Here is a 15823-nt window from a genome sequence, read left to right as displayed (position 1 = left end):
TTTTCTCAGCTCACTGACCACTCAAAGTGCTTTAGACTACAAGTCACATTTTAGCCACACATTCATAAAGCACTTTACACTTCTAGCTACAGATTTTTACAATTTTCTGATTACTCTGTTTTTTTTACTTAGACAGGCTGCACAACTATATTTTTTAATGATTTATTATTATTTTTCCATCTTTCCGAGACAGCAACATGATATTTACTCCTGCAGCCTCCCAGCCCTGACTTTGTTCAGTCACTGCTAACCAACTAACTCTGGTCCTTATACACTAATGTGCTGCCTCTGAGTAAACTGGTCAGCTTGGTGTTATGCTGGTGTATAGCACAGTTTTGTTGAGTTTGTAGACTTCAGCTGGTGACAGAAGTGCTTGTTCTGCTTCAGGGATCTGCTGTAAACTGGTGGCTCTTTGAACCAGAATCCACAGCAGTCAGAGATCTGCTGCCACTACACAGAGTTCACCACAGCTGCAGAGCAGAACAGAGACTACTGTCAGCAGCTTTAGTCAGGTGGAACTGTACTAAAGCTGGGGCGAGATTATGGGGCGATCGTGGCTCAAGAGTTGGGAGTTCGCCTTGTAATCAGAAGGTTGCCGGTTCGAGCCCCGGCTCGGACAGTCTCAGTCGTTGGGTCCTTGGGCAAGACACTTCACCCGTTGCCTACTGGTGGTGGTCAGAGGGCCCGGTGGCGCCAGTGTCCGGCAGCCTCACCTCTGTCAGTGCGCCCCAGGGTGGCTGTGGCTACAATGTAGCTTGCCATCACCAGTGTGTGAATGGGTGGATGACTGGATGTGTAAAGCGCTTTGGGGTCCTTAGGGACTAGTAAAGCGCTATACAAATACAGGCCATTTACCATATTGTATTATTTATTCAGTCATTTGGAAAAGGAAACTAGAATTACAACTAGAACGAGCTCAATGACGACTTTAAAAGAGAGCGTTAGGCTAACAAAGAGCTCAAATTCATGCTTCGAGCACGATAATGTTTCATGTTTTTAACAAAGACAGATGACAGAAATGCTCAATGATGGATCAAACTGAACTGAACTCAGTTCAGTTTTATTTATATAGCACCAAATACCAAAACAGTTACTGCAAGATGCTTTATATTTTATGGTAAAGACCTTAGAATAACACAGAGATTTATTATTTATGAACAATTTAGGCAGCACGGTGGCACGGTGGTTAGCACTGTTGCCTCACAGCAAGAAGTCCTGAGTTCAATTCCACCATCAGGCCGGGGTCTTTCTGTGTGGAGTTTGCATGTTCTCCCCTGTTTGCGTGGGTTCCCTCCGGGTACTCCGGCTTCCTCCCCAAAGACATGCAGTTAGTGGGGATAGGTTAATTGATTAATCCAAATTGCCCACAGGTGCGAATGTGAGCGTGAATGGTCTGTCTGTGTCAGCCCTGCGACAGACTGGCGACCTGTCCAGGGTGTGCCCCGCCTCTCTCCCTATGACAGCTGGGACAGGCTCCAGCACCCCCTGCAGCCCTGAAAAGGATAACTGGAAGCGGATGGATGACTTACTGACACTAGTGGAGACCAAGCTAACGGTGGATGTACACTCAGCTGCTCTGGTTGAGTCTATTGATTTTCCAGCCACAGTAACAACGATCAATAAGCATAGCAGCGACTCTCTCACTAATGTAGGTGTTTGTCCAGAGGGTCGGAACCAGTCAAGCTAATTTTCCACCTTTCCACATCCCGTACAAGGACGCACATCGTCTTAGTGAGGAAGAGTGTCGGTGCAAAACCAAAGAAACTAACCCAGAACTGCAGAGTGTCAGAACCCAACCTCTGCGTTGTACAATGGGATTTTTTAATACATTTTAAAAAGTATAATGGAAACATGAAATTAGCATATAAGAAATCTGATTTCATCATTTTTTCAGCAAAATTGTTATTGCTAATGACTGCTTGTGAGACTTATGGGGACACTTGCCAGAAGCTTGTATGAGGACATCATTATCGAGATGGAGAGAAGATTGTAGGTTTTTTCCTCTCCTAGTGTGATTTATATTCTGGTGAGAAGCTTTGATTCAGAATTCTTAATGAGGGAGTACATTTGAGCTGAATATGTTCTGGACTCAACACCGACACTTGCTGTGATTCAATCTGTGTTACAAAACTCGCTGACATCAGAGAAACCAGCTGCAGTTTTACATGTTTGTCAGCAATTGTCTCCAGCAATGAAGTCATTATAAATCTGTTCTGAATTTTCCATGTGCTCCGTGTGCGAACTGTTACTCACCCTGTCACTGTTCTTGTATTTATCCCACTTCTTCACCATCTTCAGCCATTTCTCTGCTCTCTCAATCTCCTGCTGCTTCAGCTATGAAAGTAAAAGAAGCTGGTGAACAAAAACAACCTACTGCATGCATTTGTCCTGAAAGAAATGTGGCATTTGCCTCTTTACCTTCTCTTCATGTGCAGTTGGTGCCGGCAGCTCATCTTCACTGGAAGAATGAAGAGAAACAAATGATGAGATGCAACAAAACAGGGCAGAGTGGTACCAACCGGCATGACTTTACTTTGAAGACAGACTTACTGCATGAAGCCGAAACGGTCGATGACTTTGTAGATGCTGTAATCAGCATCCTCCCAGGGGTAGATCTCCACCCCGCCCTGCCTGCCCTGGAAACAGTAACAGGTATAAACTTACAAACTACAGTCTAGACAAATAGATACGCACATGTGTACAATTACTTACATAAACAAAAGGATCTTATTGTGCTGAAGCGCACCTGCCCTAAAGGAGGAACTACAAAGGCCCCAAAATGGAGTTTAAAGACTCTTGATGAGCCCAAGGTCCTACAGTATGGATATAGGTGCTCCTTACATGGGTCAGTTCTACATCTGGCCTGCATCTGGCCCATATAACACATGTAACCCATGTAAAGCCTGCCTCATTGCTTTTGGCCTGTGCCTGGCCTGGATACAGGACTTGCGAGTGCTGTGCCAAAAGAAGTCCAGATTAGGCCCCCATGTGTCTTCTATCTGGGTCCATGCACAAACCTTTGCACACAATCGTGTTTGTCGTTAGTTAGGGACGACGACAGGCATATTGTGATGCTCCTCTTCCTCTTTAATGCTACAGTTATTATTATTACAGGTATTACAGAACTAGCAGTAAGGTCTGGGGTTGATAAGCTGAAGTACTGTAGAAGTAGCAGAAACTAGTTCCTCCTGGGGCCACTTCAGGCTGTCTCCAAAAACAGTCAGTTAGACTGACGTGACACTGACTGATCACTAGAATTGCACCCTCTCATCCACAAATCATCACTTCTGCCTTAAAATAAATCATAGTTTGAGTCCAGAAATCTTTGATATACAGTGCTCCCTCGCTATAACGCAGTTCACCTTTCGCTGTTTCGCTGATTTTTTTGGTGCAATTTTGCATCCTTTTTTTTTTTTAAACAACACATTGTGTTCTGCGTCCTGATTGGCTGTAGACCATTGTAATCAATCTTGTGCCGTGTCTCCTGTACAGTACAGAACGTGTTCAGTTTGTCAAATTTACATAAATCTTTGATCCTAGCAGTGTGACTCTGCTGTACTGTAAGTTTGTAAGTTTTCTCCCCAACAAACACGACAATGTCGACGAAACGTTTTGCACCGTCAAAGGCTTCTGCGGTAGCACCCAACAGGCAGAGGAAGCTGCTAACCATCGCACAAAAAGACATGCTCATTCTTCTCGCTTCCTCCACTTCTGTACCATTGATTCATTATGTTGAATTCTCTGGCAGCTGCTCTATTCCCATGTTCTGGACCTGAAAACAGGGTTTGATCTTTGGCTTCATTCTATAATAATGGGCTTTTTTTTCTATGAAGGTTTGAACTTCTCTTCCACATCGAAAGGAGCCACCTGAGGTGGTTCGGGCATCTGACAAGGACGCCTGCTGGGCGCCTCCTGGGTGAGGTGTTCCGGGCATGTCCCACCATGAGGAGGCCCCGGGGCAGACCCAGGACATGCTGGAGAGATTATATCTCTCGGCTGGTCCCAGACAAGCTGGAGGAGGTGGCTGGGGAGAGGGAGGTCTGGGCTACTCTGCTTAGGCTGCTGCCCCCGCGACCCGGCCCCGGATAAAGTGGAAGAAGATGGATGGATGGTTTGAACTTTGTGTTTAAACAAGAGAGAAAAGTGTGAAAATGTCTGTCTGATAAAAGTGTATAAAGGGAGTAGTGAGGGGTTTTACAGCTTTAAAACATCTATAATAATTGTAAAAAATAAAGTTGGCTATTTTGGGGATTTCACCTATCGTGGGTTATTTTTAATAACGCGATAAACGAGGGACGACTGTACAGTATTTTTTTAGAGCTTACTTTTGGAGTAGGGCTTTGCCCCTTGGAATCAATGCTTGAGGACCAAGCATGTCATGATCATGTTCATTAGGGTTCACATAAGCCACATTGCCATACTGTAAATCCTCTACATTTACAGTTTGCATTGGTACTTCGTGATATCACTAGTTGCCAGTTGGACATTTTTTAAAATACATCTATTTAAATATTTAAGCTTTACATCGCAGTCAAAAGCCAAAAAGTACACATGTGACTAACTAAATGAATAAAAGCACAGTATGAACATGGACAGAAAGCTCCACACACAAACCTCCTCCCCTAATCAAGTAAGCACTCAGTCTCTCTCCATAGTACAACTGTACATGACATGCATTTAGAATCTCCTTAAACCTGCACAAAGTTTAGAAGTAATGCTTTTATCATGGAAAATCCATTTGAGCAACAATTTGATCCCAGTGTTGACATAACACAGAGGGAACTAATCCTCAGACAGACAGCCTGAGAGGCTTCTCACTCCACTCGACTGTGGTTGGCTGCCTAACTGGAAAGCAGCCAATCAGCGAACCCAAAGAAAGTGTAAAGCTTCACCATGGCTGAGTCGGCTCTCTGAGCCTCAGAGGCCCTGCATGTGATGTCGGCGTCATCAGAGTGAGAGGACTAAAAATAATTTTACACCGAGGGCGTTTGGAGACACACAGTGTGTTACAGAAAGACATTAAAGCCAGAGAGATGGCTCTATTTGAATCGCACTCATTTAAATTTTGCTACGCTGATTCACTACAACTGAATCGAATTCACTAAATGAATGACTCACATCATTTGTAAGACACAATAAGATTTGATGGAGTGCATCAAAACACAAGAGCACCAGTGTCTACGGCTGCCTTATTTCACAGCACTAATGACTGTCAGGCCACTTTAAACCATTCGACACAACCCGACTACTCTGCCTTGTTTTCTTTCATCTTTTCTGAATGACACAGCTACTGTGAGTTACAGGTGCCAACAAACAGACAGCCGATCTTACCCTGATCGTACTTAGTGGTAGCATTTACTTACAGAAGTCAAGTGGTAAGAGCTAGCGATTAGCACTATGACCGCCTGCTTAACATTGTGTTGGTCCCCTTTTTGCTGCTAAAATAGCACTGTCCCATTGAGGCATTGACTCCACTAGACCCCTGTAGGTGTGCTGTGGTATCTGACACCAAGATGTTAGCAACAGAGTCCTGTAAGCTGTGAGGTGGGGCCCCCGTGGACTTGTTTGTCCAGCACATCCCAGAGATGCTCGAATGGATTGAGGGAAATCTGGAGTCCAAATCAACACCTCGCTGTGCTCCTCAAAGCTTCCTGAACACTTTTGCTTTCTGACAGGTTGCATTATCCAGCTGAATATTGTTTCCATGAAAGGGTGTACATGGTCTGCAAAAAAGCTTAGCTAGGCGGTACGAGTTGAAGTAACATCCACAATGATGAAGGTTTCCCAGCTGAACATCGCCCAAAGCATCACACTGCTTGCTTCCTCCAACACAACAAACAACACACACCCAGCCATCCATGTGATGTACAAGTGATTCATCAGATGAGGCCGATCTTCTTCCATTGTGCTGGGGTCCAGTTCCGATGCTCGCTTGCCCATTGCTGGCACTTTGGGCAGTGGACAGGAGTCAGGATGGGCAGCCTGACTGGTCTGCATCTATTCAGCCCCATTCGCAACAAACTGTGATGCACTGTGTATTCTATATATGCTTTAGTAAGATAAGATAAGATAAGATAAGATAAGATAAGATAAGATAAGATAAGATAACCTTTATTAGTCCCACACGTGGGAAATTTGTTTTGTCACAGCAGGAAGTGGACAGTGCAAAAGTTATGAGGCAAAAATTAGAATACAATAAGAATAAATACAGTACACAACTGTACAGAATAGAATAAAATAAAATACTATATACAGTAGAATAAAATAAAATAAATATACAATAAGATAAAAATAGAATACAAATACAAATACTATATACAACTGAGTAAAAATACAACGATGACAGAAAGGATTATTGCACTTGGTATTATTGCATATGTATGGATGTGTGTGCTTGATCAGTAGATGTTGGATCAGACTATATGGGCCAGCTTTTGTTCCCTGTGTACATCAGTGAGCCTTGGCTGCCCATGTCCCTGTCTCTGGTTCACCCCATTTCCTTCCTTGGACTACTTTTGATAGATGCTGACCACTGCAGGCCAGGAACACGCCACAGGAGTGGCAGCATTGGAGATACTCTGACTTCGTTATTGAGCCGGCACAGTTCAGCCTTAGTCAAACTCTCTCAAATCCTTACATTCACCAGTTTTTCCTGCTTTTAAAGACAAAATGTTCACTTCTTAAATGCACCCACTAACAGATTCCACGAAGAAGAGATAATCAGTGTTATTCCTAATGTTTCACTAATTTCTCATTTTTAATGTTCTTAATTTTATACTTACCGTACTGATAATGTTTAGAGCATCATTTTGGAGCTCTGGCTTCTTTTGAAAATAATGGCTTCTTTTGGCATCAAAAGAAGAATAATTTTGTTATCCATATATTCTTTTTCAAGATGATCATACACAGTGTCATTTATTTGAACTGTTCTTTTCCAGTTTGACTGTCCAGGGTACATCTTTAATCTTTTAAAAAATAAAACAAGAATTAGGCCCACAAGTTTGAACTTATTTTGACTTTTCTCTAATCCAAGTAAACCCACATTTTCAAATATATCTGTACATTATTATTTGGTTTAATGCCCCTTAGAAACCTGCCCCTCAAATATATGTTTTTGGTAGTCATCAACTAGCTTCTGCATTATTTTGGCTGGATATTTAATGACCCTTGTTGGCAGAATTGGTATATAAAAATTGTTGTTTTCCTGGCACAGAACTGGCGTTTAAGCACAGCCCACAAATTTAAAATAGGGTTGAGTTTGGGGCATTGGGAAGACCATTCCAGAAACTCAATGGGCCATTTCTAAACAGGTGCAGATCATCGGTTCAAAGAATTGTATGTAAAGACAAAATTGATTAGGATGTTCAGGAACAAACCAGGAACCAACAAGATCAAGCCTACCAAGAGCTGGAAACTGCTGGAAGGCCAGTGTCGCTGTCCACAGTCCACTGACCTTCCAGCTGTTTACGCTACCACGGACTAAGAAAGAGTGTCGACCAAAGAAAAAGTCCATGCTTATGAAATTAATAACTTGTCCACATGGACAAGCCAAAAGCCTTCTGGGGAAAAGCTTTAAGACTGAGCTATTCAACCACAATGACAAGAGATATGTTTAGAAGAATAAAGGTTAGGCTTTCAAACCATGGATAGAATAATGAAGAACATAGACAAATATTAGTTGTGTTTTCGAACTTCAGAGCTGCCTCCTGATGAAATCAAAAGAATTTTGAAATCGTTCCCACATTCTGCTGCAGCCAGGTTTGACAGAGAAACACTAAATCTCTTAAAAGCAACAAATTACTGCAATTCAGATTAGCACAATAGCTAAATTAGAGTATCGCCTGGGGTTGTCGAGTGGCAAACACTGTGTGGAAAATGCTGTCCCTGCAGGTCAGTGTCAACTCAATTACTGCACAGTTTGTCACAGATGTTGCTATGGCTAAAAAGCTCAAACCCCTCCATTGCCATCCTTTCACTGCAAGCCGCTGAGCTAAATTTAACCTGTGGCATCACCAACCCCACCCGGCCCCAGCTCAGCTCTGCATCAGCACATTTACCACTCTGACCAAAGCTCCTTTTCTATGTTACAGCTTGAGAAGCTTTCCTACTTACAACAGCTTTTTTTAAAGCACGAACACTTGTGCAATCATAATAAAACAATTATTCAAACTGAGAAAATCAAAGCATTGATATGTTTTTTAAAAAAAAGTCAGTTTTGCCTTGCTCCAACGCTTTAGGCTAAGGTAGGGTTATGGTTACCACCTATGATGATGTGGTCATGAGGAGTTATATTTCCCAGTAATGGTGAGAGAAAGTAGTGTTTTTTTGATTTTTTTAAGAACCATGGTGACAGAGTGCTGAGGATTGCCACAAACATGCACCTCTGCAGTGACTGTTTTACATTTCAATACATTATTAACAAGCTAGCTAGTAGGGGTGGGGGGAAAAAATCGATACTGTTTAGTATCGTGATATTTTGTTTGCTAATAATGTATCGATACAGGGACGGCAGAAATCGATATTTTGTTACAAACAATTTTTTCGTGGACTGGAACATGCTCCGACTTCAGAGCATGTTGATCCTTTTTCTGAGCAAGAATCCTGACATTCCTTCACTGTCCAAATTTGTTTAACTTTTTTTTGGCAGCAATAAACATGACAGTTGACTTATTTTAATTTAAGACATGTTTTATTTTAATTAAGTTTAAAACTTTTTTATTTAGTATAAAATTATATTTTGTTTTAATTTACTTTCAAATTCTTCAGTTGCTGAAGGGGCTGCATAGTTTTCATAAATTGCATAGTTCAGAATAGCTATAATTGTACCAGATGGTTGCATTCAGTTAAGTTGGACTAGACTGTAATACAAATCGTTCAGTTTGTCAACAATAAAACTGACTGAAATGAGAGAAAGACGGAGAGTGAGACTTTGATATTAGATAAAATGAATATTGATAAAGTTTACCTTTATATACAGAATTTGAATATCGCAAAATATTTTAAAAAATTGCAATAATATCGTATCGTGCGTTAAGTATTGTGATAATATCGTATCGTGAGTTGTATGGTGATTCCCACCTCTACTAGCTAGCTCCAAATATGTTAACTTTTCGCTCAGAAAAAAACCAAGATGGCTACATGCAAAAAGCTAAACTCAAAACTGTAGTCAGCGATAGGGCAGCGCAATATGGCAAAATATATTTGTCACGATATATATTTGAAAACTTGCGATAACAATATAACTGACGATATAATTGACGCGAGACGAAGTACTTTACAACTCCACAACTTTATTAGTGCAAAAAACCCTAAAACATTGATTTATTTTCACTTAAACAAGCAGCTGTTTATATTAGTTTAGTTCATTAGTTAGTTCCCCCCAACGTTTGCTACTTGTGTCATAAGGCATGCAGCTATTTAAAGCTACGCCGATTATTTGTTGAGTCAGCTTCTTTGGTCTCACCACCACGCTAGTTGAAGCGGACGCCTCTTCACGTGCTTTAACAGCTTTGTTGTACTCCAACAAGCGCTTCTGTTTCAAATGATGAAACGTGTTCTGCCAGGTGTGTATGAAAACAAAGCCACTGCGCATGCGCATTTTACCCATATTCTATCGCGATATTTCATTTTCTTATCTTTCTTAACATTGTACCGGTACTACCGTGAACGGTATAATATGGCCCAGCCCTAGTCAGCGACTCGATAGATAACATTTAGGTGGCTACACCGGTCGTTCATATGACAGTCCATGGTCAAGACTTTTTACTGTAGACATGAAGCCTGATTTTGCTTCCTGGATAAAAGAATGATTTCCAGTTTCTTGCTCAGACTGAAGAATAGGTGGATCATTAAATTCCCAAAGCCGAGGTATCTGGATCATTAGCAGGACTCTAAAACCTGTACTACATGTGCACAGTGGATGGCTTTCTTCTCAGTCCATTGAAGACTAATCAAGAGGAAAGGATGTAATGAATCATGTCTGTTTAGTTTTTAATGGCTGCTTTTAATGTTAGTTTCCACTGCAGTCACAATCAATATCTGTGGTCTTCGTTCTCCGAGACATCGCACCGCAGGCATAAACATATTATTACACAACATGTTATTAATGCACTTTGCCAGCATACTCACATCCACCCACACACATACACGCTTGTTGTCCTCCACACATGCAGAAATATGCTGCACACAAAGCAAACACAAGAAGACATTTGAATTTTTGTCCTTTTGTGTTTTTGTTAAGCCCAAAATGAACCATGTGAGAACTCTTCTTCCAAGACACGAACGAAAACACAAGTGACAATGTAAACTCACCGTAGCATACTTCAAGATGATATCAGCTCGTTCTTCTGCGATTAGACTCTCGATGTCTTTCTTCATGTCAATATCTACGGAAAAAAGGAAGAGCAAGATTTGCATAAACTAGAGAAAACAACAACTGACGATGAAAAAAATAACACGGCTAGATGTGACTAACAGCACGATGAGCTGGTATACCTGAAGCATGCTTTGGTTTTAAAGAGAATAAACACATCAGTAGATGGTTGCCTTGGATTTAGTAGAACAATATCATAGTGGGGCTTTAAAATATCAGCTGCAAAACTGCACCAGAAACGTGCTAAAGCAGCGGTCCCCAACCTTTTTTGCACCACGGAGTCGCGGATGAATACAATAAAATAAAACCAGTACCAGAAAAAAGAAGATTTATTCATAACACACAAGAAAAGACCCAGGGAAACAGAGTTAACAATAAAAATGCTAAAATAATCATAAAAACAGATAAAACCCCTGAAAACCATACATTTCTCAAGTCTCGTGGCCTGGTACCGGTCCGTGAGTTGTTTGGTACCGGTCCCTGGCCTGGGGGTTGGGGAACGCTGGTCTATAGGACTGAACAAGCTCGGTAAAGACGTGGTAATTAATTTAGTGATCTGAAAACAGGTTCTGGTGAGTGTACTGTGCATTTGTCTGTCAGCTGGATTGAAGAGCTGTGTGAAGGTGTAAAAGTATAAGTGCTCATATACAGGCGCACCAAGGCCCTGTGCCAAACTGTGACATGACAAGGCCTGTTTAAAGAGCAATACATACTCTTCTAACTTATACAGCCTCTAGTACTAATAAGTAATAGTAATAAGAAAACAATACAGTACATTTCATAATTTGACTTAAATCCAATAAACGGGAGCCACCGAGAAAATGTTCCCTCTCTGTTTCATGAAACTGAGCATAACAAAGTCACGCTTATCTGCAGGTCAGTGATTTATGGCCCCCCGTCGAATGATTTAGGAAGTAATAAAAGTTAATGGCAGTTATCATTTTGATGACTATCATAAAATTATGATATTTTATAACTCAGTAATAATCAATAATCCGATGCCCAAAAATATGTGATCATGAAAATATGGCGATGGATGAGGATGATGAAGAGGTGGTTTGAGACAGAAACGAAAACTGTGGAATATTCATATTTTTGTGCTGTTGTCATTTTAAGCCAAAAAGTTTACTTTTTTAGACAAAAAAATGTTCCCTTGGCAGAAACCTGTGTGTGTGTGTGTGCGTCTGTGAAACTGTGTTAAACCACAGTAAAAAGGTTGTTTTTGGTAAAGCCAGTGCTTTTGTAAAGATGGGGAGAGTTGGAGGCTGCGTGCCCCGATGGATACATTTTGTTTGTTTAATCCAAAAAAGTTAGACTTACAAACGCTCCGCCTCAGCGTGAGACCGTCGTACCGAAGCGAGAGCGATGTTTTATGTGGAAAAACGCCTGAATGTGGTGAGGAGACCAACAACACTGGTAAAGTTGTGGGGCAGCTGGTAAGGACTTTCTGCAGCATCTGCAAAGCTGTCTTGGTTGGTTTTAAAAAAAAAACGCGCTTTACTCGTCAGAAGGCCGTAAATACAGCTCATTGGTCAGATCAAAACCGTCCTTAGTGGCTGAAGCGAGAGCCTGCCTTTCTAAAATTGCTTTATTGATCAGTGGTTTTTCTCATTGGTAAAAGCAAAGGCCACCTCTGTTTTAAATGGTTTCATTGGTGGATCGGGGAGGAGCTCCATCTTGCACCGTGAATCAGAGAGAATTTCACCCACACTGACCAAACTGTGCAAAGTCACACCTGACTCTCTCGGGGTCTCACGCTGAGGTGGAGCATGACTATATACTGATGTTCATCATCAAACAAAGCAGCAGAGGTATTAATCCAGCTTAATCTGCATCCTCTGTTTGGCTCTACACCAGTGACAGACCTGGAGTGATGATCCGGACACATTGCAGGACAACGCAAATCATCTGGATTAGGGAAAACCCCAAAGCGGGATTATGCAGTGAAAATCTGTGTTTGTCAAAGCCTGAACAAAGAGAAACAAAGAGCTTTGAGGAGCCAAACAGCAGACGTGCAGAAGTGCGGACACGTAACACTGATGGCTCCTTCTTGGTTTAAAAAGTCCACAAAAAGGATCCACCTTAAGAGTGTAGCTCTGATATTTAGACAAAATGCCACACTGTAGTGTCACACTGTAGCAACAGAATTTACTTTACTTTATATTTGAGTCCATTTGACCTCCTTGTGTCCTGTTGAGTTTCTATAAACAAATGACACAGAGAGCAAACTGAGCGTCTGACTATGCAAAGTGAACTGAATGTATGTTTTTACCCAGTAGGTAGCAGGATGCTACCTTTCTGCTGTGTTGCTGTTGTCTGAAGACAAATCTTTCCCGTCTGTTCTAAGATGGTGGCTTGTAACCAAAAAACGTTTAACGACTTTCATCTAGAGGCTACCAAGGAATGGGCACTGAAGCTTTAAATATGAGCTGTCCTCTGAAACATATGGCAGCGGCTGCATGTGGTCAGCGTACTAAATCACAGACGAGCTCTGGCAGGAGACCCAGCACAAAGGGTGGAGACCCAACCTAGGAGAGGGAACAGAGACGGGACTGCACCCTTTCACACTACCTGACTGATGAACATGTACTCTGCCTTTGCAGGCTGTGTTTTACTCTCGGAATACACGCTGAGCTTTATTTAATAAACCTCCGAGTGGAGACTTGGGAGCTGGACTTGAACCAAGTTTTTTGCTGAAGTGGTTCATGGTCGGAGGTAGGATTGTTGAAATGAGTCACATTTTGCCCTCTGCACATTTAAGTTACTGCGGGTGCATAAAGTGTTTGGTTGCATCGGCTAATTTTAATGTCATAAGCCCAGTTTCACAAATGAAACTAGCTAAGATTACTCTATCAGGATACGTACTGAATCAAAACATATTAACACATTAAGTCATATTCATTATTAAAGAAGTGGTGTGTTCATTTAATATCATGTGGAGGAGTTTAAACTCTTTTTTGTCAAATTGAATTTTTTTTTATTCTGACCTCCAAATCTTTAGACAACAATATAAAAAAATGACATATTCTGATTGGATTAGGCTTGTAACTGATGACGACTTCAATCTCACAGGTTTAACACGGAGCTGTTATTCCTGTTTAGAGTGTCGTGCTTCTTCCTTGGATTCCTCTAGATTCGCTTGTCTAGTTTATATATTTTTTTCTCAACCTACAATCATATTTATTCAACTTTCACTTCATATTATACAGAAAACTATTAGCTATAAACTACTACTAATTTTTTTTTTTCTGATGATCTAACCTCTGTTCACTAATTATCTGTGCTGATGTCTGGATGTCTCAAAACCTGAGACATTTAGAACTGAAGGCAAACTTGAGACAAAGTTTCAAGTCAGAAACCTTAGTGTCATTTGGACAGCGATCTCACTTTTGATAATGATAGCAATAAGGTCACCAGGACAAGTTCCAACCAAAATGTAACAAATGTTCTGTAATATTCTAAACTGCAGATCTTTTAACTATTTCTAGATCAAAGTGTGCAGACGTTGATTTCGGTAAGTGTGGTCCTGTTCTTTGGAAGTGTGTGTGTGTGTGTGTGTGTTAACTTGCATTTTATTTCTTTGTAAAGTTTACTTTGGGTTTTTTCCCTGCCTTAAAACAATACAAACCTACACAGGTCTAATGTTTGTGTTTCCTGTGTTAAGCACATAGAGTTTGAACTGTAATGGTCACTGCCAAAATCTGAGGTTTGGACTTTTACATAAACTGAATATCCATCCGTCCCCGGGTACTTTATGTTGACTGGGAGCCCTGTGGTTAAAAACTTCCTGGTGGACCACAAGCCTGGGAATTTGATCAAATGCCATTTAATTTAGGAGTAAGCATCATTGGAGCTCTAAAGAGAAGGAGAGAGTGTGAGAGAGAATTCCAACACAAAGTGAGTACAGCAGGACATACTTAAATGTTTTGTAACTGAATGACTCAGGTTCCTGTGCAGTTACTTGAATTACTAAAGATAAAGAACACCCAGTGAATTAGGGATTTTTTTTTTTAGCCCTTGGTGGTCTGGAGCCTACTCTCGATGATTCTCTCTGAAGACTGTAAAACATTTACAGACTCCTCATCTATTAGCTAATCAAGTACAATGGAATCGTTGCACTTTGTTGATCTTTTTCATTGGTTTCAAACTGGATAAATAAAATCTTCCCAGCGAAACCTCACAAACAGAATCTCTTTTTTTCTGTGCTTCAGAAAAATTAAAACATGTACAATGATTAGAAAAAATATTCATGTACTCAGTATTCAAGAACTGGCATACATTGGTTCAATTTAAGACCTAACCGCTGTGTTGTGTTTGTGGTTACTAATATGTATCACATGTGAGTTACTGCGCAGAATGTGTATCAGTGAGTGAGGCAGTTATTAAGCCAATAAAGACTTAATAAGACCCACAAATGTTGCGAAAACTATGTGAGACTCAGAGAGTACAATGTTACGGGTTATCATTTCAGGACAAACAGGAGTAGCAGAAACACGCCAGTATAATAAAGCGTAATGAATATCTGAGCAGTGCTTCTGCTTTCAGCTGTCAGGAAAAATGTTGAATAACTTCGCTGTATTCTCGAAGCTCCCCCAGCAGGCCCGAGAGCTGCTGCCGCTGCCTTCAGTGTCTCCATCCCAGACACACGCAGGGCCAGGCTGCTGAAGGATGCTGCCCACGGTGTGGACGTGTTTCGCCGACATCAGGACCTTTGTAGCGGCTCAAAGTGTCATTTAGCGCTGGTAAACAAACCCACAGCCTCCGATAGTACGAGCCGCGCGCGATGCTGTGATTTGACACCATTCTACAGCCTCGCGCGAGACCTCGTTTTTATTCATTATTATTACTCCACAGAGAATAAGAAACAAATCTGGGGCATGGCTACAAAGAAACAAATACGCTTGTAATTACCTTGATCCTCTGGTGTATTCCTGCGCTATCCGTGCAGTTACCGCTCCGTTTGCTTTGGGCATTCTCTGCTGAAAGTGCAGCTGCAGCAGAACAAGCCACCGGGCTGGTAACAATAGCCTCCCCCTCCGTCAATCCATGGGTTACCATCAGACACAGCGCACACATACGCGCACACAGGAGCACACGGACGGGACAGAAACCCTCCAGGTCCGCGATCCAAGCAGCGGCAGCGGAGAAGACGCACTGAGCAGGCGCCGATCGTCAGCCGTGTGTGAGCTGTAAACCATCCGGCCTTAAAGCAACAGAACCTCTGACAACAGCTGTCCCGGTGGAGACGCAAACACCAGCATAGAAGCAGTAACTGGGCTTTCTGCTGCCGACATCTGCTGGAAAAACACTGCAGTGCAGGGATGGAGCCAGAGATGTATGGAGCGCCGAGAGTGCCAGAATGAAATAACTGCGTGCAGTTCATCAAAAGTGTCATTGATCTAGTCAAGTTGGAAATACATAAACAATAAATACATATTATTAATTAATTAA

General features: G+C 41.6%; 1 protein-coding gene across 1 annotated transcript in view; it reads right to left on the bottom strand.

Annotated features, from left to right (window-relative positions):
- The window catches only part of LOC146640196 (USP6 N-terminal-like protein), a 29807-nt gene extending 14327 nt beyond the window's left edge, over positions 1–15480 (bottom strand). Inside the window, exons 1-5 of the mRNA XM_085358413.1 lie at positions 15284–15480; positions 10312–10385; positions 2551–2636; positions 2419–2458; positions 2254–2334 (exon numbers count right to left, since the gene is read on the bottom strand). Coding sequence (XP_085214539.1) covers positions 2254–2334; positions 2419–2458; positions 2551–2636; positions 10312–10377 — 273 coding nt within the window. The 5' untranslated portion in view covers positions 10378–10385; positions 15284–15480. The remainder of the gene's footprint in view (positions 1–2253; positions 2335–2418; positions 2459–2550; positions 2637–10311; positions 10386–15283) is intronic.
- Between the last annotated feature and the right edge of the window lie 343 nt (positions 15481–15823).

The sequence above is a fragment of the Diplotaxodon limnothrissa genome, linkage group LG1, assembly GCF_057381915.1.
Source record: "Diplotaxodon limnothrissa isolate DT_005_m linkage group LG1, D_limnothrissa_male_GT1.1, whole genome shotgun sequence".
In the NCBI taxonomy this organism is placed as follows: domain Eukaryota; kingdom Metazoa; phylum Chordata; class Actinopteri; order Cichliformes; family Cichlidae; genus Diplotaxodon; species Diplotaxodon limnothrissa.
This window is presented reverse-complemented; position numbering and strand designations above follow the sequence as displayed.